Raw genomic sequence first — 27,881 nt, 5'->3', positions numbered from 1 at the left:
CATCCACAAAACCACTTCAGTGCTTTGCCTAAAACCTTTTGATTACTGTAACATCTCTCCAAGCAGTCAATAATGTGCTATGGCCCTGCCTATCATGTGATGTTTTCCCACAGTCTCTTCATGTTCCCATTCTGATTTAAAAAATAACGGAGGTTTCAAAGGCACAGATCAAAGTTATAAAGCCTTGCTTCCACTGCTGTCCTTTCATAGTCATGCCCTTGTGTTACTGTTAATTTCCCCAAATTGTTAATTATATCTATTAAAGGTGGTAAGAGAGACAAAACTGATTAAGCTTTTTCAGGGGATCTGCTAGGATAAGTCGGAAAGACACTAACCCCAGGAGATACACAATCAAATTTCTTTTTATAGAAGCAGCAAGTTTGTTGGCTTTATGAAGATCTGAAAACAGGCTTTAAGCAGGGAGAGATGGTAATTAATATTCTTCCCATGTCTCCATTAAAAAAAAAAAAACAAAAACCTGTGTAACGATTTTGAAAAGAGAGTGACCAAGAAATTCAAATATAAACAGTAAAACAATAATGATGGATCCCACTGTAGTAGACATTATTTTTCTGAGCACTCTGTTTTTAGAAAACATTCACCAAAATATTGTAATCATCCACAAAGACAGCTGATTCAAAGCATGAGGCTAGTTCTACATCATTATCTTTGCTTGTTCATAATTGTTAATGTTAACATATATGGTAGTTCAAGAGGAAAGGCAGCTTTTCGTCTCATCTGTGAAACCAAGACAAAACTCTACCCCCTTGCACACTGAAAACTGGTACCCTTTCTGAAAAGGACAGAGCCTTTTTCCTCAAGTCAATAGCAAAACTCACCTGCCTCAGTGGCACTCAGATAGTCTAAAATTCTGTTACACAGCTTAGTGTTTCTACAGATCACTGGTGGTTTTGGCCGGCATTAGAAACTAATTTTTCTGACTTTTTTTTTGCATATCTGCTTTTATTTGTACCAGGCCCTGATCCTTCTCCTTCTAGAAAATATTTCTTAAATACAGAATCTACCACAATAACCTCCACTAGGTCATCCCTGCGCAACCTGTGGGTCACAAGGGAAGGGTGTATTTCAGTTTTGTTTTTCTTCATAGAAAGCCAGGAGAATGATTTACAGAGTGAGACTAATCCAGTTTCTAATATCTCCACATTGTCTCCAATTCCTCCTCCCACAGCTGGGTGCTCCGGGCAGCTGCTGAGATAGACGAAGAAGGAAAAGGGAGAACTGGAAATATTTCAGTGCTGCTGAGTACCTTCCTGCTGGAATATTGGCCAATAACTGAAGGACTGGTGACAATTAGAGCAGCTGCTTTCAGGCGCTGCTTCATTTTGGTCTTCCAGTCTGCAGAGCGCTGTAGCACAGATCTCCGTAGGGAGATACGTTCCTATCTGGTGACGGAAATAAAATCAGTCAATGGGTCACTGATCAGCCCTCACCTCCATCATCTCCCTATCACATTTCATGAGTTTTGCCCTTCCTCCTCTTTTCTGTCTAGCTGTGGCCTATGTGTCTCGTAGGCTTCTCACCAAAAAGTGCAGCAAATTTATTCCCTAATTTGGCCCATGGTTCTGAACCTAATACTTGCTGTTCTCATGAACCAACCTATCTTACAAGGCCCAACTTATTCTACAAAACGTAGACAAATGAGAAGTATGGCAAGCGTTACCACCCCAGCCTGATCAAAGCCAAAGGGCCTGGGCAGGAGGAGTCTGGCTGCTGGATACTATCAGGGCTACCTGGCAAAAAACATGTTGGTTATTATGGGCAGTAATCAAGATCTTATTGCTGCACATCTATTTGCATGTGTTGGCAAAGACATTTCTCTCTGCTGAGATATTCATAAATCAGAGGGTTAATGACTTCCAAATCTCTGTGCCCAACTCTGTGTACAGTGAGGAAATAAACATTTAAAATGTAACTCAGTGCTTATATTCAAACCAGGGCCAACCAATCACTGTTGGATATGTTATAGATGAGGCTCAAGTGTCATATTTGGAACTGCTGCTCACTAATTTTCATATTTTTAAAGGTATTTTACAGAAAAAAAATGCATTAGACCTGGAAAGCAGGGCACTTTGAACTACCCACATCATTCCTGCTACTGCTAGCCTGTGGGATTATAGACTCAGTCTTTGTAATTTTATGTTTCATAACTGATCCCTTCGTCGTATAGCTTATTTTTATCAGAGAAACAACTTGTGAGAATGTGTATGTATGTCTCTGTCTCAAGATAAAGGTGCTTTATAAAACAGGATTAAAAACATGCATTCAGGATCAAGCTCTCACTGCAAAGTACTGTGTATCATGCATGAAGTTTAGAGTTTTCTTAAAGTTACTGAGCACTGTGAAAGTTGAAACTCAGCACCCTGTAATCCTGAATCCCAAAGCACTTTTCCTCTGTAGAGGGATACATTTCATTTTAGTGAAAATCCTGGTAAAATATTCCTAGAGAATCAAGTAAATAATGCCAATTCATTTCTAGGAGACATGTTCTGCTCTCTAACTACATAGAGGGTATAGTATAAATGCATTCACAATTCAAAGACGAAAAATGCCTACTTGGAGGGCAAACTGTATGAAGAATCAGTAGGAGCACCCTTGGATAATTATGTTAGTTGCCCTTCAGGATCAGAAACGAAACATTAATTATCAAAATTTTGTCAGTACGTGTCAGGGCAAAATGTTTGAGAAAATCATTCCAAGAGGATTTTGTTATTGAATGAGGATAAATGATTTCAATGAGACAGGTGGCTTATTGCATAATTCTAGTGAATGCAAACGCTACCAACATGCAAGAGGTAAGGTGTTATTGTAAGAACAGCAGCAGTGTTTAAGGATCTTTTTATTGCCCTGAAGCCCTGCCCCTTCCCCAGCCCTTTATTAATTAGTGATTTCAAATTGTTTGACAGAGACCTTTTATTTTTATACATACATATATATATATATATATATATTTTATATGTATATTTTAAAAAATATATATATATATATATGTAGATAGATAAAATTGGAACAAAAGCTTCTCATCACAAGGTGACTTAATGGATATGTTCCATGTTCCTCTTGGAGAAAAGAACTCCAAAGCCAGAAGAGGAATCAACAGTCAATTCTACCATTTATGCCCTTTACGTGTGGCCAAAGTTGATTTTGGAATAATGCTATAGAAGCCAAATGAGCAAGACAGTGAACTGACCTCCCTGTGAAATGACAAAGATGCGTAACTGACACTTTCTTAGTTACAAAACACAGTCCAAATTTCATTGACATCAGTGGAAACGTTCTCACTGATTTCAGTGAAAGAAAAAGTGGGCTCTGTGCCTACGTCTCCTGGAGTCCTGTTCACACTCTCTTTGGAAAACTCTTTGGGAGGGAATTTGGGGCTGTAACAATATCATGAGGGAACCTAGGGAACTGTGTTGGGCTGTCCTGTGCGTTTAGCCTCCCACCCATTGCCTCTTGCTGGGCAAGCACTGCAGAGTTACTGCTGAAGTAACTGCTGTTGGACAGGCTCTAGGAAAAAAGACTGAGACATTTTCCTTCAGCCTGATACTTGTTTGTAGCAAAGACAGAGTATGTGGGATGAGATGGCATAGGCACAGCCATGGAGTTTTGAAAGCCAGCAAAATCACAGTCTGTTTGTCTCTGCCTTGATATGTATTGCAATTACCAAATTTCTCTCTAATAGTAATTTCTCATACAAGGAGAAGGCGACAGGCAGTGATCCACTCACCTCGGTGGTAGAGTTCAGGACTCTGCTGCACTGCCTTCATTTCCTCGCCTCTGAGACCTGCTCAGCGCTGCTCCACTGCCCATCAGCCCAGTGCTAGCTGTGAGGAAGAATGTATTAGCATATTTAAAGAAGACTGAATCAAAATAAAGTATGTCAAAGCAATTAACTCAGTGAAAACAGAGGTTGGTAGAGAATGACTCCACATCCTCAGATGAAAGGCAAGTGCAAACAGATTTATGTGCCAGCTGTGATCATCGTTATTTTACATGATGCGAATAAATGGGGCCTCGCGCTGTTGCTCCTGGGTATACGCTGAGGAAGAACCAGCTAGTTTTGGCTCTGTGCTGCTAATTCTGTGTTTAAGGAAGGGCTCAGCTTTTGCCTAGGGCTCCCTGGAAGCACTGTGTGCCCCTAAACTTTGGCGAGCAAGACCCTATAGATTCTTCACTGCCTGGCCTCCCCCTTTGCTGCCTGCCGGGCTGTACCCATTGTATGCCAGTGGGCTAAGGAGTAGCAGCACTCATCCCTGGAGAAATCACTAATCTTTTTGCCTATGGAACATGAAACTCCTTTTTTTCTTGGCTTCTGAGAAGGAACTTCTCAATATTTAATTACTTGCTGGAGTGAGAATCTGTTACACGAACCAATTTCTGTAGTTTCTGAAGCAGTTCTCCACAGCAGTATCACTTTGGCCTTTACTGGATTGGACTTGGATGTCTGTAGTATTTATCCAATGGTTTTAAGATTGCCTAAAATTATCCACCAGCTGCTGGGAAGATGTTTAGAGCCCTGTTAGACAACTGTGTTATTAGAGAACCACGTCACAGAGGACAAACAGAGAGAGATAAACAAGCTTTCTGGTATGCGATTGGATAATTTCAAACAAAGGAGAATATTGTGAAGACTTGAAATTTAAAAATGTCAGTGGCTATTTGATATTTTTTTCCCTTGCTACATATGCTGCTGTTTATCAATTGATGCCAGTAGGAGGTCTTACATAAAATGATATATTCCTAAAGGGGTTTTGCAAGATTTTCTAAGACTGAACATTTTGGTGATTTTTTTTTTCCTGAAAGAAAAGAAATTAATGCAGATAGAAAATGTCTTTTTAAAATATCTAAATAAGCTTTTAAAAACTGAACATTAGCTGTAGCTGACGCTGTTACAATATTCGAAACTTAAATGCTGATGCTTTGTGCTAGTGTTACAGGATCAGAAAATGACTCTAGTGAGTAATCAAATGGAAAGCCACAGGCTGTTTCCTTTGACCACTGAGCAAAACGACAGAAGTAAATGAAGAAGTAATTTGCCTTTCTTAATGTTCCCTTTTAATCCTCCATCGTGTAAGTATGGAGCATAAGTTACTTTCCTTGGAACGTGGCTTTAACCTGCTCTTGCTCCTAAATCCACACTATCCTAGATGAGACTCTGCATTGGTTTCAGTGGGAGCTCCGCATTAGGGGAGATACCAACCACAGTAACTAACTATACTAGTTTCTATTTACAGCCTTCTGATAGTGCTGAATCTCATGCAGGGACTGTGGCAGGATTGGGCACAGAAAACCCTTTCCTGAGACTTCCTGACTCCTGGCCGTCTTCCTGAGCTAGATTAAAATAGCTTCTTGCAGATAAAGGTCTAACTCAGCACCACTGAAGAAAACTGACGATGAGGGCTATTAGGTCAGACCTTCAAAGCTGATTTTTCCCTCATTGTTCATGTCTCGTTTTGGATCCACTTTCTCATAGGGAACAGCTATCAGATCAAATACGCTTAGCAAACTTTCCCACTAGGTTGCGTATAGCTGGATATTCTCTCCATTCTCTGAAGGACGAATTGCTGTTTAAAGTGCACAAGGTCATATTTTCAATTCATTAAATGATGGGAAAAAGTGAAAGGGATATGCAAAAACCAGTGGCAGCTACATTGTCAGCATCATGATTTATTTGAATGTAAAGCAGGTTTGCATCTCACATGGATTTATTTTGAAAAACAGAATATTATTTTAAGAAGTTGACCCCTCACCCAGGTATAAAGGCATTAAAGAACAGATACCGGGAACGAGGTACTTTAGGTACTAGGAACATTTGTCTCTTCTGTGCTAGCTTTAAGATAATCAAAGAGATACGAGGAAACATAGCCCTTGTTCTCATGAATCTGGCCTCTAGAGACAAGTAACTGATTCAGTTTGATTTCTGGATTTTTTTTTCTGCCTCTGTGAGATCCTGGAAGCCACTAGAGAAGGGATTAAGGAGCTGGTATTTGAAGCGGTATGAGAGGCACTGAGGTACCTGGCTGAGTGTTCTATTCATATGCTGAGAAATAAACTGATACTAAGGATTGGGACCAGGAGAGAATTATCCTCCAGGTCAGATTGGCAAGGACCACTGGGATCTTTTGCCTTCGGCAGTCTGGACCATGATCCACTTCTTAGGGAGGACTTCTATGGGAGTTCACTGAATCTTGTCTATCTATGATAGAATGTAGGGGGTTGGTAATGCCCCGATCTCTCCTGCTCTTCTTCTGTGTTGCATTAATTGCAGCTTTGCTCTTTAAACTATTTACAGGACCTTGGAAAGTGTTTTGTGATCTTTGATCCTTGTGGGCTACCCACTTATTGCCTGTGATTTTTGGAAAAAGGAATCAGTGACCTACGTGGTCCCTTTTATTTGTGCATTCATAAAGAGATAAAGATGGAGACAACAGTGAGGCCAGGACTACAACTGGGGGAAGAGAGGAATGTTAAGATCAAATCCAAAGCTTAGCTACGTTTTATGGAATTATTTTTCTAGACAACTATGAGATTCAGATGAAGGTGATTGCTAGAGCTCTGGTACTGGCTGCAGCATCATTTTCCACTGCATTAAACTCTTGCCCTTAATACACAGACATGATGCGCTACAATGAAAGAGTGGGCTTAATTCCCCAACTCTCGTTAATGCCTCCTCTCCTTCCTGCAGTTTTCTTTGCCTCGTTTCCTACGTAGGTTCATTCAAAGGAAACAACATGACTCAAACCACAGCACTCCTGCTATGCAAACTGCAGTGACTTGAGGACTGGACAGAGGAGCGTAAAATACTCGGAGCTTGAGTAATCCAAAGTGTGTCTGTTCAGTGGAGGCATAACGCAAGGGTGCTTAAACTGGGATAAATCCCAGCCAAAAGTAGAGAACACATATGAGAGCTCTTTCAGCAGGAATCATAGCCAGGCAAAGCACTCTTTAAAGCATCCTCCTAATGTATTTTGTTGCACTGATTTCATAATTGCTGATGCGGATTTTTTCCTCAGTAATTGATCAGAAATTCTATTGCGTTTACTTTTTATGTAGAACAGACTGGATATAAAATTCCTGAAGAAAATCATATAATTGTTTTAAAATTGTGTGGCTAGTCAAAACACAGCAAATCTAGTGTAACTCTTTCAACTCTGGGAATACATTACACCAATGTGTTGTAAACATAAAAAAACCTGTCCTCTTCTGTGGGTCCTAGACATACATAGGTCTTTTTAACCAAAGAAAACATTGTTCATGTAGCACACTTTCATTCATTCTGCACAAGAGAGAAGAGGCATTGTTTCTTAGAAGTTAAATTATATTTTTCCCCTTTACTGCATGTTTATAACAAGGTGGCCATCCACGGTCCTTCCCAGGAGCAAGATATACAAGGAGCAGGAAACGGAACCCTTCCTCACAGAATATCCCTTTGATTATTCCCCCAGGCTTCCCTATTCTGTTGTGATAGAAAGGAAGAATTTCCCAGCTAGATACCATTTCAGATCTGCTGGAACAGATTATCAGAATTCTCATCCATTTCTAGATACCCAGGGCATTATCAGATGCCAGCTAGTATAAAACGGGTGTTTGCTGGTGAGTCAAGTAAAGAAGAGGCAGCATGGGAGATGGTCATCGTGAGCTGTATTTTTTCCTAACTGGAAAGATCAGTGAGAGTGAGGCTCATCACCAAACTACTTATTCTTCAAGGTGATTACCTTGCATACTGACTCCTGAGGAAATAATTAAAAGATAGATATTCTTTTTTACAAGCAAATTCCCTTTCAAAGATGAGAATATATGTGTGTGTGTGTGTGTGTATATACATATATATATTACATATATATATATATATATATACACACGCATATATATACACACACACACTGAACGTAAAATTGCAAACAAGGTAAATTCATTATTTAATGGTGTAGAATTTACTTAAATCAAACTTCTGTAAGATCTATTATTAAGCTACTAATAGCAACATACATGAACAGTGGTCTGAAACAGATTATAGTGACCATGCTTTGTCTGTTCAGTCTATCTGATAGCACTTTCTGAATAGAGTCTTTTTTTTTTCTGTTTGTTGTTAGAAGTTTTTATACAGCAACAGGGGAGACATAAACGTCTAATAAAATAGGAAAATCTGACTGTAAAGCCAAAGAATAGGATAGGAAGATTACCTGAGGGGAAAGAGGAAGAAAAAAAGGAAGATTGCAATGTAGCTTAAATCATTTTTAAAAAACAACAGATTTCATGCTGCTGGCATCCCAATATTTTAGTGAGTGCCAAGCCTGTTTCCGGCTCTTCTTGAGCTTATGTTTCATTCATATATGGAATTTTCACTCTTAAGAAACACAGAAGGAGGAAGTTCTAATCATTTATAGCTAGACGAAACTATTTCAAGGGTATGCCATTGCTGTTCAAATCAATAATTGGTTAACACTCTACTTATAAACTTCATTTGGAAGTTGTTCATGTGCAGACATGACAGCAGGGGAAGGTCAGTACCAGATGCAATACAATACTGGGAAATTTGCTTTGGAAACATTTTTTTTTTTAAATGTGAAATGTGACTAAAGACTATGTGATAGCTTTGAGCCATCAGTAAGGTCTTTGTCTTCTGTCTGTGTGTTGGAGTGCAGCACCTCAGAGTCTACGCTCTTCCCCATCCTCAAACCACACGGTCGTCCCAGAGCAGGACGGAGCCCGGCCTCAATGCTCTGTGAGTCTCTCCTGTTCCCTTTCCGCAGGCTTTGGACCCTCTCTCTTTCAGGACATTGTGATCACTTGTCTACTGTGACAGAAGAGCCTTCCTAAGACTACTTTATGTTAGTAGTTGGAACTTTTTTGGTGAAAAAGTGTTTTTGAAAACAGTTCACAAACATTTTACTCTTATCTAAGGACTTGCCATCCTACTATGACTTAATCTAGGAAGGATTAATGCCTTTAGATATCCTCTAGTTCCTCTAAACAATTCATCTGCTTTCTACCCCCTCAGCAGAATTATCTTTTAAAAAATCTTTGGCTATCCAAAGCCTTTTCCTACCTAAAAGTGTGGCTTAATAATTTGGACAAGTTTCTCTGAAAACAGACCAATTTTCCAATGCTTTTTCCTCATAACGTTCTCTTATATTAAAACATACATTCACACAGTTAGTGCCCTGATAACCTAGTGAATGTATGGTACTCAAACTTCTGTTGAAACCGTTCTGTAACGAAGGTATGTTGGCATGGGATTCCCAGCTGCCTAGATGGTACAAGGTGACAGCGTTAGAAAAAATCTTTCATACTCTAAGAAGAACATTATGAATAGCTGAATGTTAAGATTCCCATGTAATAAGTCTGTGTTATATTGTAGAGTGTCTGCCTTAGAGAAGATTTCTTAATTATATACTCAGCCTGGCAGTGTGTCCTATTTCAAATGCTGCCCAGAGGACTTCTTGGTACCAAGGTAACGTGTGACCTTGTCGTCTCACACCAGGAAATGAAAGAGAATTCTCCCTGTTTTGCAGAAATGAGCTCTGTGTGGTGATATAACTATTTTGTGCAAAGTTAGGGGACTCTTCATATGAGAAGCCAACTTTCTTCAGAAGGAGGTCTTGGAAAAACAGGTAGTGTTTTAATCTGACTTCTCTTCACAAGGCTGTGTTGTGTTATGGCTGTGGCTGTGTTAAGGAGCAGCTGTTTGTTCAAGAAAGTAAGAGGCTCCCTTTCCATCCCAAAGCTGCTCAAATCTTGGGTCTAAGCTGCTTACAAGTAAGCAGAGGTAATTAGGGATGTATTTCTTCCCCAAACAGGCAGGTGGGGAAGGCTGGAGAATTGGCCTTCCCCGTTACTCTGTCCCTGTTCTCCCGTAATTTACTGCACACCTTCTGAGCAAGGAGGGAGCACAGAGCACACGGGGCCCAAAGCCCTCAGCTGATGCCTCTGTCAGAGTCTGGAGCTGGTTGGAAACCACCCCCTACACCAAAGCTGCTTGTCCTTCCTGACAAAGCTCGTGGGTGGCAGGCTGAGGCAGGCTAGCCACTACTAGTAATGACTTGTTATTCACAAACAAATGAGCTAAATTGCTGGGGTCTCTGCAAGCAGCAGTTACTTTGAGTGCTGAAACAACACCATGCCACATCAGCCAGTTTGGCTCATCTGCAGAGACCCTACATGTATGTATGTATTTATTTACCTGTGGGTAGGGAGAAAGAGAGAAGAGAGAGAAAATGGAAGAGCAGAATATCAGGAGGAACCTTTGGTTTTACGGCTACGGGGATATTGAAGGCTCCCTTCCCTCAGGTTAGGTCAGTAGGAGAACTGCTGATATGAAAAATACCCTGGTACATCTCCTAGAAAGGGGAAGAAAAATGGCCCTCCGTTATTTCAGCTACAGCATGACAAATTAGGTTACTTAGGTTCAGACTGACATGTAATGTGGTCTGGGGGAAATTGCTTTCACAGCTCATCTAAAGTTACCAGCCAAACGTGTGAAAAAACCTGTTCTCAGAGCATCTGGCAGCAAGGAATGTGGTGCTGATACCCAACAAACGAGTTCATTTAGAATTGGAAATAACAGTAGAAGGTCTGGGAAATCTTCTTGCACAATTCAGTTATCGTTCTCTGTTAAATCTGTCATAGTTCTCTGCAGACTTCATTATATGGCCAGCTCTTCTTTAAATCCCAGTCAAAACCACTTAATCCTTCTTTGTATGCAACAGGAATGGCTGGATGAACCCCCGGTTGGTTATTTTTCAAATGGACTATACTGGTCTTGAATGGAGTTTATGGCCCATGGTCACAGAGATGATGATGCCCTTCCAGTGCGCTGTAACTGCTCTGAAAAAAACTCTCCTGTATATGAGCAAGTCCTGTTTGCACTCTGTCGATACCTCTGAGACACCAGCAAAGACACTCTGTGTTGGTAGATTTTAAAAGTCTGATGAGTGACAGGAACTGCCCTGAGATGATGTTAAGCAGGCCAACCTGCCAAATACGGAAACTGGATATTTGAAGACTGTTTCAACTCAGAGATGCAATTTGTATTAAAACAGAAGATTCTGCTTCATTTGAGTGGAGAATCACAAGTGAATCCATGAATAATGTCTCTGGGGTTTCTTAATTGAGTTGAGTTTAAAAAAGATTTCATAAAAAGACATTAATTCCAAGGTCCCCTTGCTGTTTTCGTGATTTTGTTTTCCTCATTTTTATGCATTTGCCCTCTAGCAGGCCAAAGAGATGTGCACTAGCTCGTTATCACTGACCATGATGGAAACTGGCTGGGGCATGCAGATTGCCTAGACGGAGTCTTGGAAGCAGCTTCAAAGCAGCAAGGTTGAACCTTATAATTGGAAGGTCAAAGCCCCTAAGGGTTTTCAGAACTCGGTCTTTGAGTGGCATTAGGGTAATTTATGTTACTAGAAATGCTTGTCCTTGAATTTATTTACATCAGAAGCTCTTCCTGCAAATTTCATTAACATTAAAAAATCTGTGTTTTTGACTTATTAGTGAGGGACTATCAAATCAGGCCTGGGGCTGTTATTTGATTGTTTATGGGAAGACTTTCGTAGGAGATTGTCTTATGTTTTCAAATAAATATTTAGTTTATATTAAATATAAAGTTCTGACTCCTTAGGCCTTTTTTGCTGTGGGTGCTGAAATTCTGTTTTCTGAACTATACGTATATTTTATATTAGCTTTTATACTGCTGCCTGAGGAAGTACTACTGAGGAAAAGTCCTCTCCCTCCCCCTAAAATTGACTGTTTAGGGGAATATCCAGGGCATTGTGAATCACAGATCAAAGACATGGTATACACATGATATAAGACATGATCGTGATACAAGATATGATATAGACATGACATAAGATCTAATCAAGACATGATATAAAAACAGACAGAGTCTCTGTGGTAGAAAAACTACATACAAACCATCATGATGGTGCTACAAAACAGCACCGAATCATATACAGATTTACAGCTAGAAAGAAACAATTCTAGTTACAGATAATTAGCAAATTGTCCTATTGTACTGAGTCAATTCCCTGCATAAGCAAAACCCTTTAGATCCAGGCGGAAGAAGATGAAAGCAGAAATGGTGCATTATCTGGAAGTGATCGTTTAATCATTTGACAGGATGGATCCTTATGACTTTGTATATGGAGAAAGAGTCTGGAATCTTTGGGTGAGCAAAGTCTGGCTGCAGAGGACACTGCACCCCAAAAAGCTAATTCCTTCCACTGAGCAAGTATCAGTGATACCGAACGGAGCTGTTAGTTTATACCACCTGATGATCTAGGCCAGAAACCCAGGTTTACTCCAATTCTGAGGAGCTCGTAGAAAAGGACATGGGGGACCGTAGGCTCAGTAGAAAAAGGATCCTTTCTAAAGCTGGATTCTCAGTTTATCAGACACACAGGCAAACCATTTTTCTGTAACTCTCAGTTTGGAAACAGAACCTACCTTGTGCTGCAGATTCTAAAGGTAAAATATAACTCTAGGCTTCCTGTCTGTAAATAAACTTTTCAAATGCCAGCTACGTGCTGCAGTACCAATGCTGCTCAATGGAGAAGAGCTGGGGCAAAATCCTCCGCAGTGCACCAGGTGGCAAGGGCTGGCCTGAACCAAGGGGTGCGAATGGTAGCAAGCATTGCAGGTGGCATCTCCGTACCAGGCTGCGGCTTCATCATCGGAGAAGGATGAACAGCTACTGAGAAATGTGCTGGTTTTTCAGGCTATCGTTACAAGCTGGAATTAAGTCTTCTATGGCCAAGGCAGAAGTTCTTAATGAGGGAGATTTTTTTTCCTGGGGGAACTGTAACATTAAAGGGTTGCCTAATTACCCACTTAGGAAATTGGAACTGTCGTAAATTGACAGAACACGAAGCCAAGAATAATTGCTACTTATAAATTTCTCAGGGTAACAAACAAGACAATTTAATTGATATTTTTTCAAGAGACAAAAATCTTTATAGATCTTATTTTTACGGAAGTGTGTTGACACATATCTTTATATATGGAACAAGGGCAAAAATGGCCCCTAAAATAGTAAGTTGGAACCATCATTTAACCATAAAACCTCCAGTCAGCAAAATATTGAAGACAATCCTTAATTAGCAATCACTTTTACTGCATGCATGTGTATTTCTGTTTGGAAGTATGAAGTTAAACTAGAAAACTCAAAGCAGGATCTATTTCAGATTCAGATTTTAAACTAGCCTTTCTTCACTGCAGTACTACAATGATCTCTGAAAAACTGCAGCGTAGAAGATGCAAAGCAGCAAAGAATCTCATTTGGGCACTGAGCAGGTACAGGCACTTTCTTACATCAGACTTGAAAGGAGTAATCTTGTGCAAGACTTTGAGTATGATACCATAGAAACCAAAAGGACTTTGAGAGTTAGAGGAAGGAGTTAATATTCAACACTGTGAATCTGGCATTTATATTTCAAGAGAAATCTCAGTGAGACCACAGTATACGAAAGCCTGAAATGGAAAAGAATAGACTGCTGCCAAACAGGCTTTTTGCAAAGGTAAATAATGAAAAAATAAAAGGGCAAAGATTTAAGATAAGTATAAGAAAGTGCCAGATAAGCAATTCAAAGAGAATCTTTTTCTACAAGAAGCTCTTAGATATGGAACAGAGAGGGCAGTGATTCTGGAAGTGCAGTGGGCATTTGCACACAGTGTTTTTTTTATTTTCTCTGCTTATCTAATTTTAAAATTGGGTCATATTCTAGACTGTGAGCGAGACATTATTTTGCAGTGGAAATCTCAGGTTATATATGATTAGACTGTAAATCTAACCATGATGATTTAAAAAGTAGGCATTAATGGTCTGTACAAAATAAATCCAAATTTTATAATTGTGCTATTTTGCTCAGACCACAATAAACTCTGTTTGAACAGAGCCATCTCCAGTCATATCAGATGAATTTAATATGTCTTGGAAGGAGATAATATGGCAGGAAGAATGATCTCTTGTGGCTTTTAGCAATAGTTTTTCTGGTCACCACTTGCTGGTTTAAAGTTTCTTCAAATTTCTGTTGAATTGAACAAAAAGATGAATGCCAGTTTTGTCCTGCCATTTTGCTTTTTTCTGCGATTCATTTTTCTCTCACTGCTTACCAAGTGCTAGCATATCACATCCCAGCTTCACACAATCCATCAGTTTGCTAGTCAGTTTTAGACACAGAATACTGACAGATTTCTGAAAAGCCAAGTCTGAACTTCCAAGACTTTCAAGCTTATTCTTTTCCTTCAAAGGCAAAAAATAGCTGCATGCCTGGGAGGACAAGTTAAAGATGAGACATGTGAAAAAAGAAAAAAAAAATAGGCTGAAGGGAAAGACTCCCATTGACTTCAGTGAGCCTTGGATTAGGAGCAGGGATCTGCAGAGCTAATTGTCTTCACAAGATGAATTCACGCTTTCCTAGCTCCTTGAACCCAGCTGCTCTTTTCCTTACAGACTTTATATGGTGTAGGGCTTTACTGCTAAGATTGCTGCACAGAAGGAAACCCTGGTTTTGGTTTGTTTATTATTTTAGAGTTATTTACATGCTTAATGAATGCTGATCAGAGTATTCAAAGATGGCTCAAATACATATAAATTGTAACAGATTCAAGCTGTGCATAAAACTGTACATACTTATTAGAAGTCATAGTAGCCTGTTATTAGAGAACAGGAAGGAATAATTCTTTATATTAAGGAAACAGATTAGCTCTGACATTCAATGTTTAATACCAGACAAGACTGAGAGGTGGTCAAACGCTGAATGAGACGAGGCAGATGAACAGAGCAAAAGAACTAATCGTATTATCCACATATGACTTCTTCCAAAAGTTCTGGTATTTAATTCAACAAAATTTCAAAACAAAACCTTCCAACATTGGTAAATTTTTAGTGTATCATAAATATGTCTTTTTAAATTGCTCATGCCTTTCTTTGTCTTTACTAGTGCTGTTAACATGTCCACAATCACAAGATTTTCATGTTGATTACAAAAAAAAATCTGTTTCCATAAGCAAAAGCAGCTATCATCCTAAGGGGCAATAGTGATTATTTATTATTCTCTCTAGTTGCAAAATCACAATTTTTTCACTGCAGCTGATGCTATTGCAGTGCTTTTCCTACGGATTCTAACCATTACTGTGAAAGCAAGATTTCCTTTCCTCCCACAAATGGCAAGTTTAAGTGTGTGATAATTCATTTTGATTCTCTCAGAGAGATCTCATGTGTCTCTACAGGTTGTAATACAGGCTTTCTCTATAGACTTCAATATTTCTGATCTCCTGAATGAGGAGTTGCTGAATGGATTGACCCTGAAGCAGTGCACTGGAGAGCTGAGTTGGCCAGTACTCAGTATTTCATTTTTATAGGAAACATAGATGCACCCCCGTTCCCCACAAATGAGAAGTTCCTCCATCTTCTTCTTTTTCTCCTTCCCCAAATGACTGTTCAGAAGCAGGGATATGTGGTGACTGTGACATCCCTGAGATCCTGGCATTTAATCAGTTGTCAGTATGCGTTTCTGGCTCTCTCTTGCCGAGGAGGTTCCCTAGGGCTGCCAGCTTTCACAGCTGCCTGTTGCGAAGCCAAGCTGGAAGGAGAATCAACCAGCCCAGAATTCTGCCCTGAGACATGGAGCATGTGAAAAACCAGCATTAGGAACTTCTAGGTGCCCTGCTGCCTGGCAGAGATACTGGCAGATCTGATGCCCTAGGTTAAGCCAGTATTTCAGGGTGCCAAGATTACCTCCTGTGCACCTGGGAGCTGCACTGCAGTTGAAACTTCTGCTTTCAGGGCTTTCTGGCTCTGCAGGCGGGGAATTCAGCAGCTCCAGACCTGCAAGGCTCGTCTGGATCCCCATGCACTCTGATAGGAAACTAGGCCCTTTGCGCAGACAGGGTTCCCTTTGATCATCGTTAAGAACAAAGCAGAGAACTAAAAATCTTTGGCTTCCTGCCAGAAACAAAATTTAACTCTGGGTTATCACCTCTTGTGTTTGGTGCTATTCATGCAGTGGAAGTAAAGTGACTGTGAGAACACATTAGCACAGAGAATGGCAGTAGAGCATTAGTCTTTTGCTCCTCCAGTAGCAGCCTCTGCACACTACTGGCATCTTTAGAGATTATATTTTTCCCAGTGTTAAAACTGATCAGGTATGTGCGCTCCTGTTGCCCTGATGTAGTCTATTAGCTGGTTACTAAGGCCTGATACAGCCAGCAGCGTTATTACAACTTTTCTAAATTGGCTGTTCTCACTAGTCTTATCTTCAGTGCAAGAGATTCAACAGGAGGACCAATTGACAAGCAGAAGGAAGAGACTGCCTTGACGGAGATGAGGAGAGTGAAGCCTTTTCTAGACTAAAGCACTGAAATGAAGTATGGACTGTACTCTGCAGGATGGGGACTGATTCCTGGGATGTGTGTACAGGGCTGGACCAGCGGGGCCTATATCTCAGAGGCATTGGGACTCACGGGCATTATAGCAATACTCATAACGTTCATGGAAGGAGAGAAGGCGAAACAACGTTTATGTAATGCACTCAGCAGCGGGTGATATGGATGTGTGCTGCTCTCTGAGACAGATGTGCAGCGATCTGGTACAGGTTGCCACAGTCTGTATTTATATATGCAGATGCCTTTGGAAATTCTCCAGAAATCATCAAAAGTAGGCAGTGAGAAACCCTGGTGATGTGAGCCTTTGTCCAAGGTTTGCTGCAGTCATGATGAGTATTTCCACTGATGAGCAAAGGTGGAGGATCAGTGCTGAGTGCAGCAAGGACAGGCTACTCCAAAGGGAAGGTGAGCCCAGTGACACGAGTCACAGTGAGGCGGGCAGGGGCAGTGTCCTCTCCAACAAGGGTGTAGTCCCAAGCTACCAGAGCAAGGTGAGCAGAGCAGATCTGGTGACAATAACCAGGGTCAGCCACAGTCCCAATCTCCAGACAAGTCCCTACTGACAAGGCAGGTCCAAGGTCATGTGGGAGCAAGTCCAGGCCCTAGGCAGGTGACCGACAGTGAGAGTCTTGGATTGAAATCTGCTCCTGAGCAAAGGGCCAGGGAGCCTCTGCTGAGGCTTCTCAAGGCCAGACTCCACCCTGTCTAAACCAGCCCTGAGCCCAGGCAGCCAAACCACCAGGAATGGGGAGATGCGCTCAGGGCCCTGACAATCAGGTCCCTTCCACACTACTGCTGTCCTGTGCCACTTTCCTCCTTTCCCCAGTGCCCCTGTTTTAGATTACACAACATTGCCTGCCTCTTAGGGAAGCCAGAAACAAAATATACTGCAGCTGTTTGAATTGTGTTTAGCTATTAGCTATATTTTTATGGTAATTCCAGCATAAAACATCAAATAAATACCATTCCACAGACGTGCCAACTTTAATCATTGTTAGGATTCGTAACAGAATGCTGCAGCAGGCTAGATTGGGAATAAGCAATTAGATATATTTTTCTCTGCATATGTTAATTATTTGCCACCCCATTTTGCTCTGGACAGGTTAAAACAAAGAGAAAAAAAAACCCAAACCATTGTATTAGAGCCTCTGAATGCATTTCAGAGACCAGTAAAAGGTGTGCAGTGCCTGGCTACAAGGCTACTTGTTTATGCCTCATGGGGGCAAGCGAGTGAGTAACTAAATGAACCATCTGATTCTTTCACATGCACATTTTTTATCTGGAATATTCTTCATGGTATCAGTTTTTCTGCATCATGCAACTATTGCAATTTCCACCAAGTATGTTGTTTTTAAGTTGCACCATCTGGTTCTGTTTTCATCTGTCTGTAACCTGTGCCTCCTGCTTACTTCTGCTTTGGTTCATCAACTGAGAGTGATCTTGAAAGTCCTGGTTTTGGCACCTGAAGCAGCATTAAGAGTGTATTTGCTGCACTGTGAAAAGGATCAGTTTAAGAATTTGACTCAATTCTTGAGAAAGCCCCAAAAGTGCTGACCCAAATTTGAAACAAAATTTAGCCTTAGTATACTTTAACCGGGATTATCTTATTATTGGATAATCTAAGGGTGTGGAAATAGGCCTCAAACTGCTCAGTTTAAATCCAGTGTACAACAGCAGTGACTTAAAATTTTCATCTGAAGCACTGTACTTTGGGTGGGCTGAGTAGCAGGGCTGTTACTGGCTGATGTCTGGTAATCCAGCAATTGTAAGAAATGGCATGCGACCGATCTGAATGGGAATCCTTTCAAGAGCGTGCAGCAGCCATGGCTTGACTGCATGAGGATTTTTGCTGATAATTACTTTTGCCTCATACCTTTTCTTACCGATTTGTCTGAAGCTACTGACACCAGGTGCAGTGCATTCTCCCATTTCTCATTCCATCGCTTTAGTCTTCTTTTAAAGTTTTCTTGGTACTTACTAGCAAATGTTCCATTTATGGCTGCCACAGTGAGGGGGAAATGTGATACCCAGTTTAACTGATAATTTTATTTCTATATACTAATTATTATCATGTTAATATCTTTTTGTGCATACAGTAATAATATTTTACTTATTTCTTTGTCACTGAAAATTATGCTGGTGATTGTAAAGCAGACAAAATAGTTTTGCCCTGTCACTAGCTATGACTAATCTCAGTGTTGTCTGCACGTTTGCTTTAAAAATGTTGGCTCATTACCAGAGACGGAGCTTTGGTTTCTGTAATAACAATATATGCTAAAAAATAATTGACTGTTAGTTGACTAATGCATGTTTGCCCTCGTGCACACATGCAATTGCAGTAGCATTTCACATTTGCTTTAAATAAAATGAAGTCTTTCTTCTTTCTGTTATGAAAAGGCAAGAGATGTGTGTGTGAAGCTGTTTAGAATCCATGTCTCAAAGCAATAAAACTGTCATTCATCACTGGGACAGAGCTAGAGCTTTACTCAAAGGCTTAATAATGTTAACATGTTTTTCTTTCCTGAGCGTTTTACATCCTGGGAGCTCAAAGCATTTTATGAACGATAATTAATTATCGTTCAAGATGCTGCTGCCAGGTAGACTGAATGGTTAACCACCATATTAGAAGAGAAATTCGGACACAAACAGGTTGCTTATCTGAAAGGAACACAGTGGTGAAGATCTGAGGTTGGAATCCTGACCTGTGGCTTCCTCAGGGGCTCCTATTTCCCGAGTGTCCTCCTACATGTGCTCTGCTAAGTCAGAATTTCCAGGATATACTGTGTTACAGCTGTGCCCTTTCTGTCGTAGCTTGCTTTAAAGATGCATACTCTTCAGAGAAAAGAGTGGCTATAGTGGGTGGCATACTGCAACTGCTTTGAGTTTATGTGACCTAAGGACTCACCTATATAATGGCAATTGGGAGCTGTTAAAGGAGCTTATTCAGTCTTACATGTTAGGAAGGGAGGTTTAGAAAAGCTGGAAATTCATTGCAAAATTATTTAATTCCTTAACAGTGTACAAGTGAACATGCATGAAGTATGGACTATATCCTTCAGTCCCTTTTCCTTGGGAGACCATGCCTGCTCATCTAGAGTTGCCTCTTAATCTCTTCTAACACCGCAGTAACCCCATACTCAGTTCTCTATGTCCTCACCTCCAAATTTCTCCCCGTGTCAGCTGCCCCTGTCTGGTTCTTCCTCTCAAAGATGCCTTAATCCAGCTCTTCCCAATCCTCCTTCCAGTTTGAGATCGCCGTGAGGAGATCGCCTTACAACATGGTCACAGCACACATACTACTACGGAGATAAACTAAACTGTTTCTTATACCTCTTTATTGCTCTAGTTGCATCTCCACGGTTGCAGATGAATTGGGAACTAAAATCTTATGCTTTCTGTATTAATTTCCTTCCAGTTTCAACCCTGTGGTGCTTTGCTTACATTTTTTGATTCTTTTGAAATCATTGCATAAATTTGGATAGCTTTCTAAAATATTTTCTGTGGTTCAAACACATGTTGAGTGGGCTGTGAAGGAGAATGTTTGGATGTTCTGCAAGAGGTCAGGCTAGATTACTACTTGCCGCAATAATTCTTGTGTTGACTGTAAACCTGTACTCAGGGTATAAGGCTTGTTCATGATTCCCCTCCTGAACTGCTGAAATCACAATATGATAGCTGAGCTGGTCCACAGAGTAACACTGGGGCATTTACGGCTAGAGTTGCAGAGTGGAAGATAGCTAGAAATTTTTTTCTATTTTCTGAGCTCTTGAGATCTAATTTTAAAATGTGTATGTGTATATGTGTAAAAAAGTATATACACAGATATGTATTCATGCCTTATCTTTGTAATTACTAGTATTATTGGCTTTAATTCATGGTAGCATCAGAATAACGTCTCCTGCTTAATATATTTGGAAAATAAATTTGCATCAAAGCCAATTTTGCCTCAAGCAGTTAAAACAGCTCCACAGCCACCAAAAAGCTACAAGAGGCAAAATTATACTAACTGAATCTTCGTTCTAGTTTCTTTTGACTGATGTCTGATGTAACTTCCAGTGACTATTGTATTATAATTCTGTCCCTGTGTTAGCAGTATCACAACATGTAAAGTACTCTGCTACTAAGTTCAAGACTTCACTATGGTTTCTCACTCCCAAATGCAGAAGAGTGTGTGTTCGGGTTGGATATAATCCCTATGGCATTTTCATTAGGGATGAGCCCTCCTGGATATAGCATTTCCAAGGATTTTAGCTTCTATTTCAACATCTAAGTTAATGGCTAGGTTTTTCAAAAGACTCACGAGCTTCACCGTGGAGCTAGCCATAGAGACAACAGAACTGAAACAACACTTCTTAGGACACCCAGGCTATATCCCAACTACCTATACTACAACTAATACAATGATTTCTCATAGGAAAATCCATCTTCTACAGAAGCAGCAGCTGTGTGTTCAGATACACAAGGTAGTCTTACTTTATCAATCAGTTTTGCAATCTGATTTAAAAAAAACCACTGATAAATAGCTATTCTCAAATGAAAGATACTTCCAAATCTGTGCTACTTTTTGCTCATGAAACTGTTCTTTTAAACGTTTAATGTTTTTTAATATTTTCCCACTTCTTTCATTAAAAACTAAAGCCAGAAATAGCAGAAAATGCTAAACAGGATGACTCTTTTTTTCCCTTTTTTTTTTAAGATTATGGCCAAATTTATTTTCTGTACATCCTCTAATATTTCTTTAATTTGCTTCCGTTTTGGGAGAACAGATCTCTGTGAACTAAGCTCACATAGGGGCTGTGTTTGTTGGGAGTTTGGGGTTTCATTCCTATTCCAAGTTTCTGTCAGAAATTCTCAGCTGCTTGTGCCTAGTCTTTCATAAGGGACTTCAGAATTTGTCTCCTCAATACTAACTGAACAGCTTTTTTTCTGGTGCTTTTTGTTTCCTGTCTTCTACACAGTCCTGGCCAGTACATTTTGACCTCTCTGTTTTCCTTTTCCAAATGAATACAGCCGAAGCAGGCCTGCTTTCAGCAGTATGGCTGTATTCGAGTGCCAAAACATGGAGGCACTCAGCTCATTGGTCTCTGTGGAAACCTTGGCTGAAATGAAGGCCAAGTATGATGACACCTTGGAATAAAGTTGGTCCTTCCCATATCCACCTTCTATAAATTGGTTCCTCCTACCTTCTATGAGCTGGTAGCCCTATTTCTCTCTAGAGCGGAAGAGGTAACACGTCAATTTTAGAGAAATAATCATAAAAGAACCCTGGCGCTACCAGTTGCCAAGTAATCACTATAAAATGGTGTTTGTCTCTTCAATTAATTTTAATGCCCTAATGAGAAACACTCAGCCCCTCAAAGGATTAGGCCCTGCATCGTTTCTAGCCACATCTTTGACTCTTCTCTAGTGGGTCTGGGCTGTTGCTGTTGGTCATGCTGTCATGGTGGAATGCCATGAAGAGTAATAAAAAATAAAGATAGGAAACCCTCATCTGCACTTGGGCCAAGACAGGACTCTTCAGAGTACCAAACAGCTGTTTTGGGTGAGTTTTGTAGCAGTTCTATGGCTATTCTGTCAAAGTTTATATTGATACAAATTAAGGAACAGTAGCTATAGTTATGCACTGGGTTACTCAATGTTCGGATTCCTGACAGATACGATAGATTCTGACTAACTGAAATGAACGTCACGTCATCTTAAGGATTCTTTTATTTTAAAATGGCTAGAAAACATTGAAAGTAATGAGCAAAACAATAAAGAAACCCGTCAATGTAACATTCAGCTAGAATATTCTCCACTACTTGCATTAATTACCCTATGGTCAGATAGCACCGTGATTAAATTTACATTCGTAAAAAGCCCTGTTAAGACAGTTTGACTAGCTTCATTCATTTTCTCTTTTCCTTTACACGCAGGTCAACTCAACATCATTTCAATGGCTGAAACAACAATGATGCCTGAGGAAATTGAGCTAGAGATGGCAAAGATCCAGAGACTTCGGGAAGTCTTAGTCAGAAGAGAATCAGAACTCAGGTTTATGTAAGTATCAATTCTTCTGGGAAAATGCTATGCAAAATTAATCAAAATAGGAAAGCATGCTATTTAGAAGACTTTTATCTGCTTGACATTTTAAAAAGAAGAAAGATAAAGAGCATCCCAGTCAGGTGAATGCTTGCAAAATGCCACTGGGAAACGATTTCTGAGGTTGCAAGGGAAATTACATTTTTTATTCAGCATCATATGCAGAAGATGTAAAAGGAATCTATTACTTACAAAAGGAAACTTTAGCAAAGTATCTGTCTGCCGAGCATCTTTTTATACCCGAGCTCAATCCTTTGTGGGAAGACTATTTGTCTGAAGAAAGTATCAACAGATAGGTTAGACTGTGGAAGCTTTAAATCCCCTATTTCGGGCTTTATCCCTTACTTCATTAGTGATCTTAGACGTTTGTGTCACAAGAGATCACACTGTGTTCTGGACTAATAGCAGGCAAGATCTGACATTTATTAAATGGAAGCTATTAGCTTATAAGCACAAAACACATTCTGATGCATCAAATTAAATAGCATTACTACAAGAGAGATTTTCAAAACCACCAAAGAGGTCAGGCATAGGTGCCTCACTGAAGGTTAATGAATCCAGTTATCATGGTGAAGTCAACAGAGTTTGTATTCCTAAATTGCTGAATTTAGAAGGTTAAGGCTTATTAGGAGGGAATACAATATTCTGAAGTCCCACCTGTCTATGAGTACCTGAGGTCAGAAACTAACACCTTTGCTGACAGGCTAAGCAGCTCAGTAGGTCTAAACCCTGATGAACCCAGACCACTGGCTTTAATGAAGCAACAGTAGCTTACTCTGCCTGAAAAACTCTTTGCTTCCTTCTCCTTTGGAAACACAGAGACAGCACTGGTACTTTAACTCTTACTCCTGGGTGTTCGTTTCAGTGCTCTGACTTACTTGTATTGCCAAAAGTTGCAAGCCTCACCCTCAAACAGCACAGACATCTATCTATGCATATTACTACAGAAGACTTCAGCCCAGAGTATGTGCAGTCACTGCTTACAGACCTTTGGAAATAAGGTCTGGCAGCAGTTATGCTGACCTTTAATAATAATGGAGTGCTACAAATAAAGTAAACATGAATGGTTTTGTCCTACCTGCTCTTGGTAATCAAATAGCTACTTGGCTATTGGCTTGTATGTAGACTTAATCAGGAAAAAAGCCTCACTTCCCTTGACATTTTCTATATCAAACAAAGCACAGAGACAAAAATAGACTGTCCGAGTGAATGAAAGCCATGGCAGACATCTGCTTGCATCATGCTTTTGCACGCTTTTCACTTGCTCTGTTTCTTCTTGTATCCAGTCTGTTCTTTTCATTTCCCCCATGCTCACACTCATCACAGCCTGCCTCGCAAGGCACTAAGGAACGGAGCACAGAGGAGCCTGGTTATGGAAAAGGGAATATACCTAACATTCGTACTGCGCACAGTGCTCCTCCTTCATTAGCCACCATCCAAACACACGCGCTCGCCAAGAGCAGGCTGAGTGAGGAAAGCCCTTCTGAGCACCCGTATCGAAGTTTCTACTCAGGCTGGCTCCTGGTATAAGCAAAATAGGCAGATGACAAAGGCAAAAACAGCCAGAGATGGCCCCACTGCTTTGTTTGCCTGTGGAAAGCCAAGCTAGTTGCTGCTGCTGCCGCCTTCAGCAAGAGGTGCTGAGGCCTCTGCTGCAGCTACAAGCCCTCCAACTCCTTCAGCAGCCACAGGCTGGCAAGACCATTTTTCCTGGGATATTCATGCAGCTTACTAGCTCAGCTGCTCCCTTCTCTGTGGCAAAATATCCTGACTCTGCTTGCTAATCCTTGAGGCAGTAAAATTCATTTTGTTGATACTACTGAGTGAAATAGTGAGCCAGCTTCAGCCTTTGCACTGGCACTCTCCTTGCAACCCAAAAATCATTGATCATGACTTTTAAAGCCCCATGTGGGCACCCTATCTTTCTGAGTTGATTTACAACAGGCATATTCTTCATGCTGCCTCATCAAATTGGAAAGAGAAAGCAGCCTCTCTCACACAAAGGCCTCCAGAATTAGAAAGCACTTACCTTAATAGCCTTTAAAAGTCCAAAAAACTGTCTATTTGACTTTGTCTCATTTAAAAAATGTTTTTACATTTTATTCCTGACAAGTGAGAAGGACGTTGATAGTGATCCCCAAATGCTATAATTACAGCTGTTCTTTACTGCCTTTCATTCTGGATAGTTTACACTATCCATCAGAGGGGCTTGGTTGCATTTGTCTTTTAATCAAGTGCCAAATGTTAACCTCTTGCTGAGATTAAAAGCACAACTCACAGTTACCTCAGTTTCATACCTGTTTAACTAATAAACTTACTTATATAAGTCATTCGTAGACATAGCGTGGAAGATTTTATATGTGGCCATATTTATTTCTTCCAGTTGTTTTCTGAGGTAGAGGATTGCCAGTATCCCAAGACCAGAAGTCTGCATGTGGGCTATGCATTTTAGTGATTGCTTTCTCCTGCCAGAATTAGAGTTGCCTATGAATGACCTATACAACCAATTACATGAACCTGAACTGCCTCAGAAAGGTTTAAGGCTGACTCGACTTTGACAATGTAGCTGCTATCTAGCAGTACTACACCTATGCTCAGACCACTGACTTTCCAGCACTAGCTTTGATGAAAACCAGATTTCTCTTTAGTTCTGTAGCTGCTTTAGCCTTTCATTCTATGATATCAAAGGAATGAAACATGCATACAGTAATGGAGCAAAAGTGTGAGGCATGCTTGTATTCCCTTTTTCCCTCTCATGATGTTAGCACCAGAGTAGAAATTTTCTTGATTTAAACTGTGGGTTTTTTTAGTTCTTGTAAAAGCATGAACAAAATGATGAACTAATTCCATATTGCTTACACATCCAGACACAGATTACAACATCTCTAGCTACTTTTTCTTTAAATAATGGTCCACTCTTCTCACTGTCTGTCTATATTACTAATTTTTTGTATTCAAATATGGTCAGATCCTAAAGCTAGGACAGGGCATCAGTGATATTGCAGCTATGCTTAAAAAAAAAATAAAGAAAATAAGCTGGAGGGCTTGTACTCTGAGTGTGTCACCAGCCCTAATGGTGTCAGTGGCTCCCTCCCGCTAGAGGCATACAGCCTGTCAGCTTTACTATATTTTTACAATGTTCACGCTCAAGAATGAGAAATCAAAACATCCAAGCCAGACCTGCTGCTGACGGAAATCAGAACAAGCTCTACCCCTGTCAGAGCTGTGCTGGTTTAATCCATGGAAAAACTGAAATCACTGCTTTCCTTAAAGAAGGTGCACAAATAAGATTGAGATGGGACAATAATAAAACTCACTATCACTGAGGTTTGAAACAGCTCTGTAACAGCATGTGTTGTCTTTAACTGTTATGTCAACATTTTGCCCAAGTAAATGCAGTAGCCAAAAAATAAGGACATTTGGCAAAGAAAACTCCTCCAGGTTAGCATAGTAGCCAGTACAAAAATAACTAGTAAGGTCTGGCTGCTCAGCAGGCCTGGACTTGGTTTGCGTTTTCTCACTCCTCTTGTGTGTGAACCAGCAAAAAAGTTTCCTGCTGACATGTGAGATCATTGATAATGTAACAGTCCTTCAGGCAGTTTCTCAGTTGTGATCTGTATAGCATGTATTTCTCTCAAATTTTCTCAGCTCTTTTTCTCTTCAAGCAAACTTGAACTGCAGTGAAGGAATCTCTAGCAAGACATACAGACAGCGTTGCTTGCATTCAAAGTTAAGGTCCCACGGCCTTATTTTAGTTGGTATAATGCTATGAGGGCCAGCTCCCTTCCCCCACTGAACAAAAAAACACTAATGACTAATGAAGTCAGTAGGCCAGAAAAGGGATAAAATGAAATACATTGTTCCTTCGTCACTACACAAATGTTACATTACAGTATTCACAGTTGGTAACACTTTGGTATCTAAATAAAATCTTCACTAACGGTCCATCATCACTAGAAGCTTTAGAAGAGTCACCCCGAAGGGGTGAAAGAAAGAGTGGGATGGTGAAGAAATAAAAGCCAGATACTTAGTCATCATTATTATTTGAGAGCAAGTCCTAATGCATCTGAGGAAGAGAAGCAGGCAATGAGACTTAGCTCAGAAATAAAAGGATTTAATAGTTACTGAGTAGTCTTCAAAACCCATACAGCAGTGTATATGGGTGTGAATCCATGCGGGCTCTTTTGTGTCCAAGCCGTTCGCTGGTGTCCATCAAACATAACTATTTGTTAACAGAGCCAGATTTTCAGTTTTCAAAATTAAAGCGGGGAAAATTTTCAATTATATTTGAACAGATTTCACCTACCTTTTTGTGATCAAGTATTGAGTTACCAAAATATTCAAACTTGTTGTTTTAGATTTTGAATTTTCCCCCTCCTTTGCTTTAGCGTTCACCTCTTTGCCACAGTCACTTTGTAAATAAGCAAGTTGTTTCGTGCTGTACTGCATATATAAAATTTACTTACGGTCTTCGCTCTGGGCCACCAACAGGAAAACTCGTCCCCTCAGGAAGAAGGTTTCCACCTTTAGAAACAGAGTCAGGCACCAGGTCAGCAGCAGTCACTGGCACGAGGCTGGAATCAGTCACCCCATCAGAGACCTCACCCGCCTGCAGGTTCATGATGCTGCTCAAATCAGGGAAAGGGCAGTAACAATTCCTTTAATAAGGAACACAGCTTATTATTAAAGCTCGGGGGGGGGAGCGGGGTCCTTCCAGAGGTGCCCCCCCACGACAGCGAGCGGGGGAGCGCGAGAGGCACTCCGCGACTGCACAAAATGGCGGCCGGGCCTGTGGGGCCGAGCCCTCGCCCTCGCCCTCGCCCTCGCCCTCGCCCTCGCCCTCCTCGGACACCTCGCTTCTTGCGGTGGCCGCGGGCAAGTTTTTCTTCCTCACAAACCCCGCGCGGTCCCCTCCCTGAGCCGCCCGGCCCACGATATCCTATATCAGAATATATAGGTATCCTATCCAGCGATACCTGTTTACACACCCCGCAAGGCTGGGGCGGGAGCCTGGGGCCAGCGCCGCTCGCCGGCAGGTGCTCGGGGAGGCCGCCACGGCCCTGGAAACGCTGTCTTTTCCAGCCCGCCGCACCCCGAGGGGAGGCCGGAGGCGGCGGGGCCCTGGCGGGGCGTCCACGCTGGCCTCCTCCGTCTCGGGGGACACCTGGAGCCGGGGGATGGCGCACGCGTCGTCGCTGCTGCCCCCCCCCGCCGCCTTTCCCCTCGCCACCCGCCGCGGCTCGTGCCCCCCTCCGACGCCGACTTCAGCACAGGCAGCGGGGCACCAGGGCTCCCCGCAGCCGACTCTGTTGGCAGGCGCCCGCCGGCAGCATCCAGAAATGCTACCAGAAAAGCCACCACCTGGCTGGTGGACGATTCAGGCCTATGCTTTA

The 27,881-nt window shown here is 41.1% G+C and overlaps 1 protein-coding gene and 1 long non-coding RNA gene across 2 annotated transcripts in view; one reads left to right on the top strand and one right to left on the bottom strand.

Annotated features, from left to right (window-relative positions):
- The window catches only part of BMERB1 (bMERB domain containing 1), a 54,576-nt gene that overhangs the window by 5,263 nt on the left and 21,432 nt on the right, over positions 1–27,881 (top strand). The window contains exon 2 of the mRNA XM_068908125.1: positions 22,323–22,446. Within this exon, the coding sequence (XP_068764226.1) occupies positions 22,323–22,446 (124 nt within the window). The remainder of the gene's footprint in view (positions 1–22,322; positions 22,447–27,881) is intronic.
- On the bottom strand, positions 1,283–27,098 carry LOC138061045 (uncharacterized). The gene is made up of 3 exons (XR_011134647.1): positions 26,955–27,098; positions 3,746–3,842; positions 1,283–1,403 (listed from the first exon to the last, which is right to left on the bottom strand). It is a non-coding gene; the product is annotated as an uncharacterized lncRNA (long non-coding RNA).

The sequence above is a fragment of the Struthio camelus genome, chromosome 15 (assembly GCF_040807025.1).
Source record: "Struthio camelus isolate bStrCam1 chromosome 15, bStrCam1.hap1, whole genome shotgun sequence".
In the NCBI taxonomy this organism is placed as follows: Eukaryota; Metazoa; Chordata; class Aves; order Struthioniformes; family Struthionidae; genus Struthio; species Struthio camelus.
Note: the sequence above shows the minus strand (reverse complement) of the source record. Positions and strands in the feature narration are given on the sequence as shown.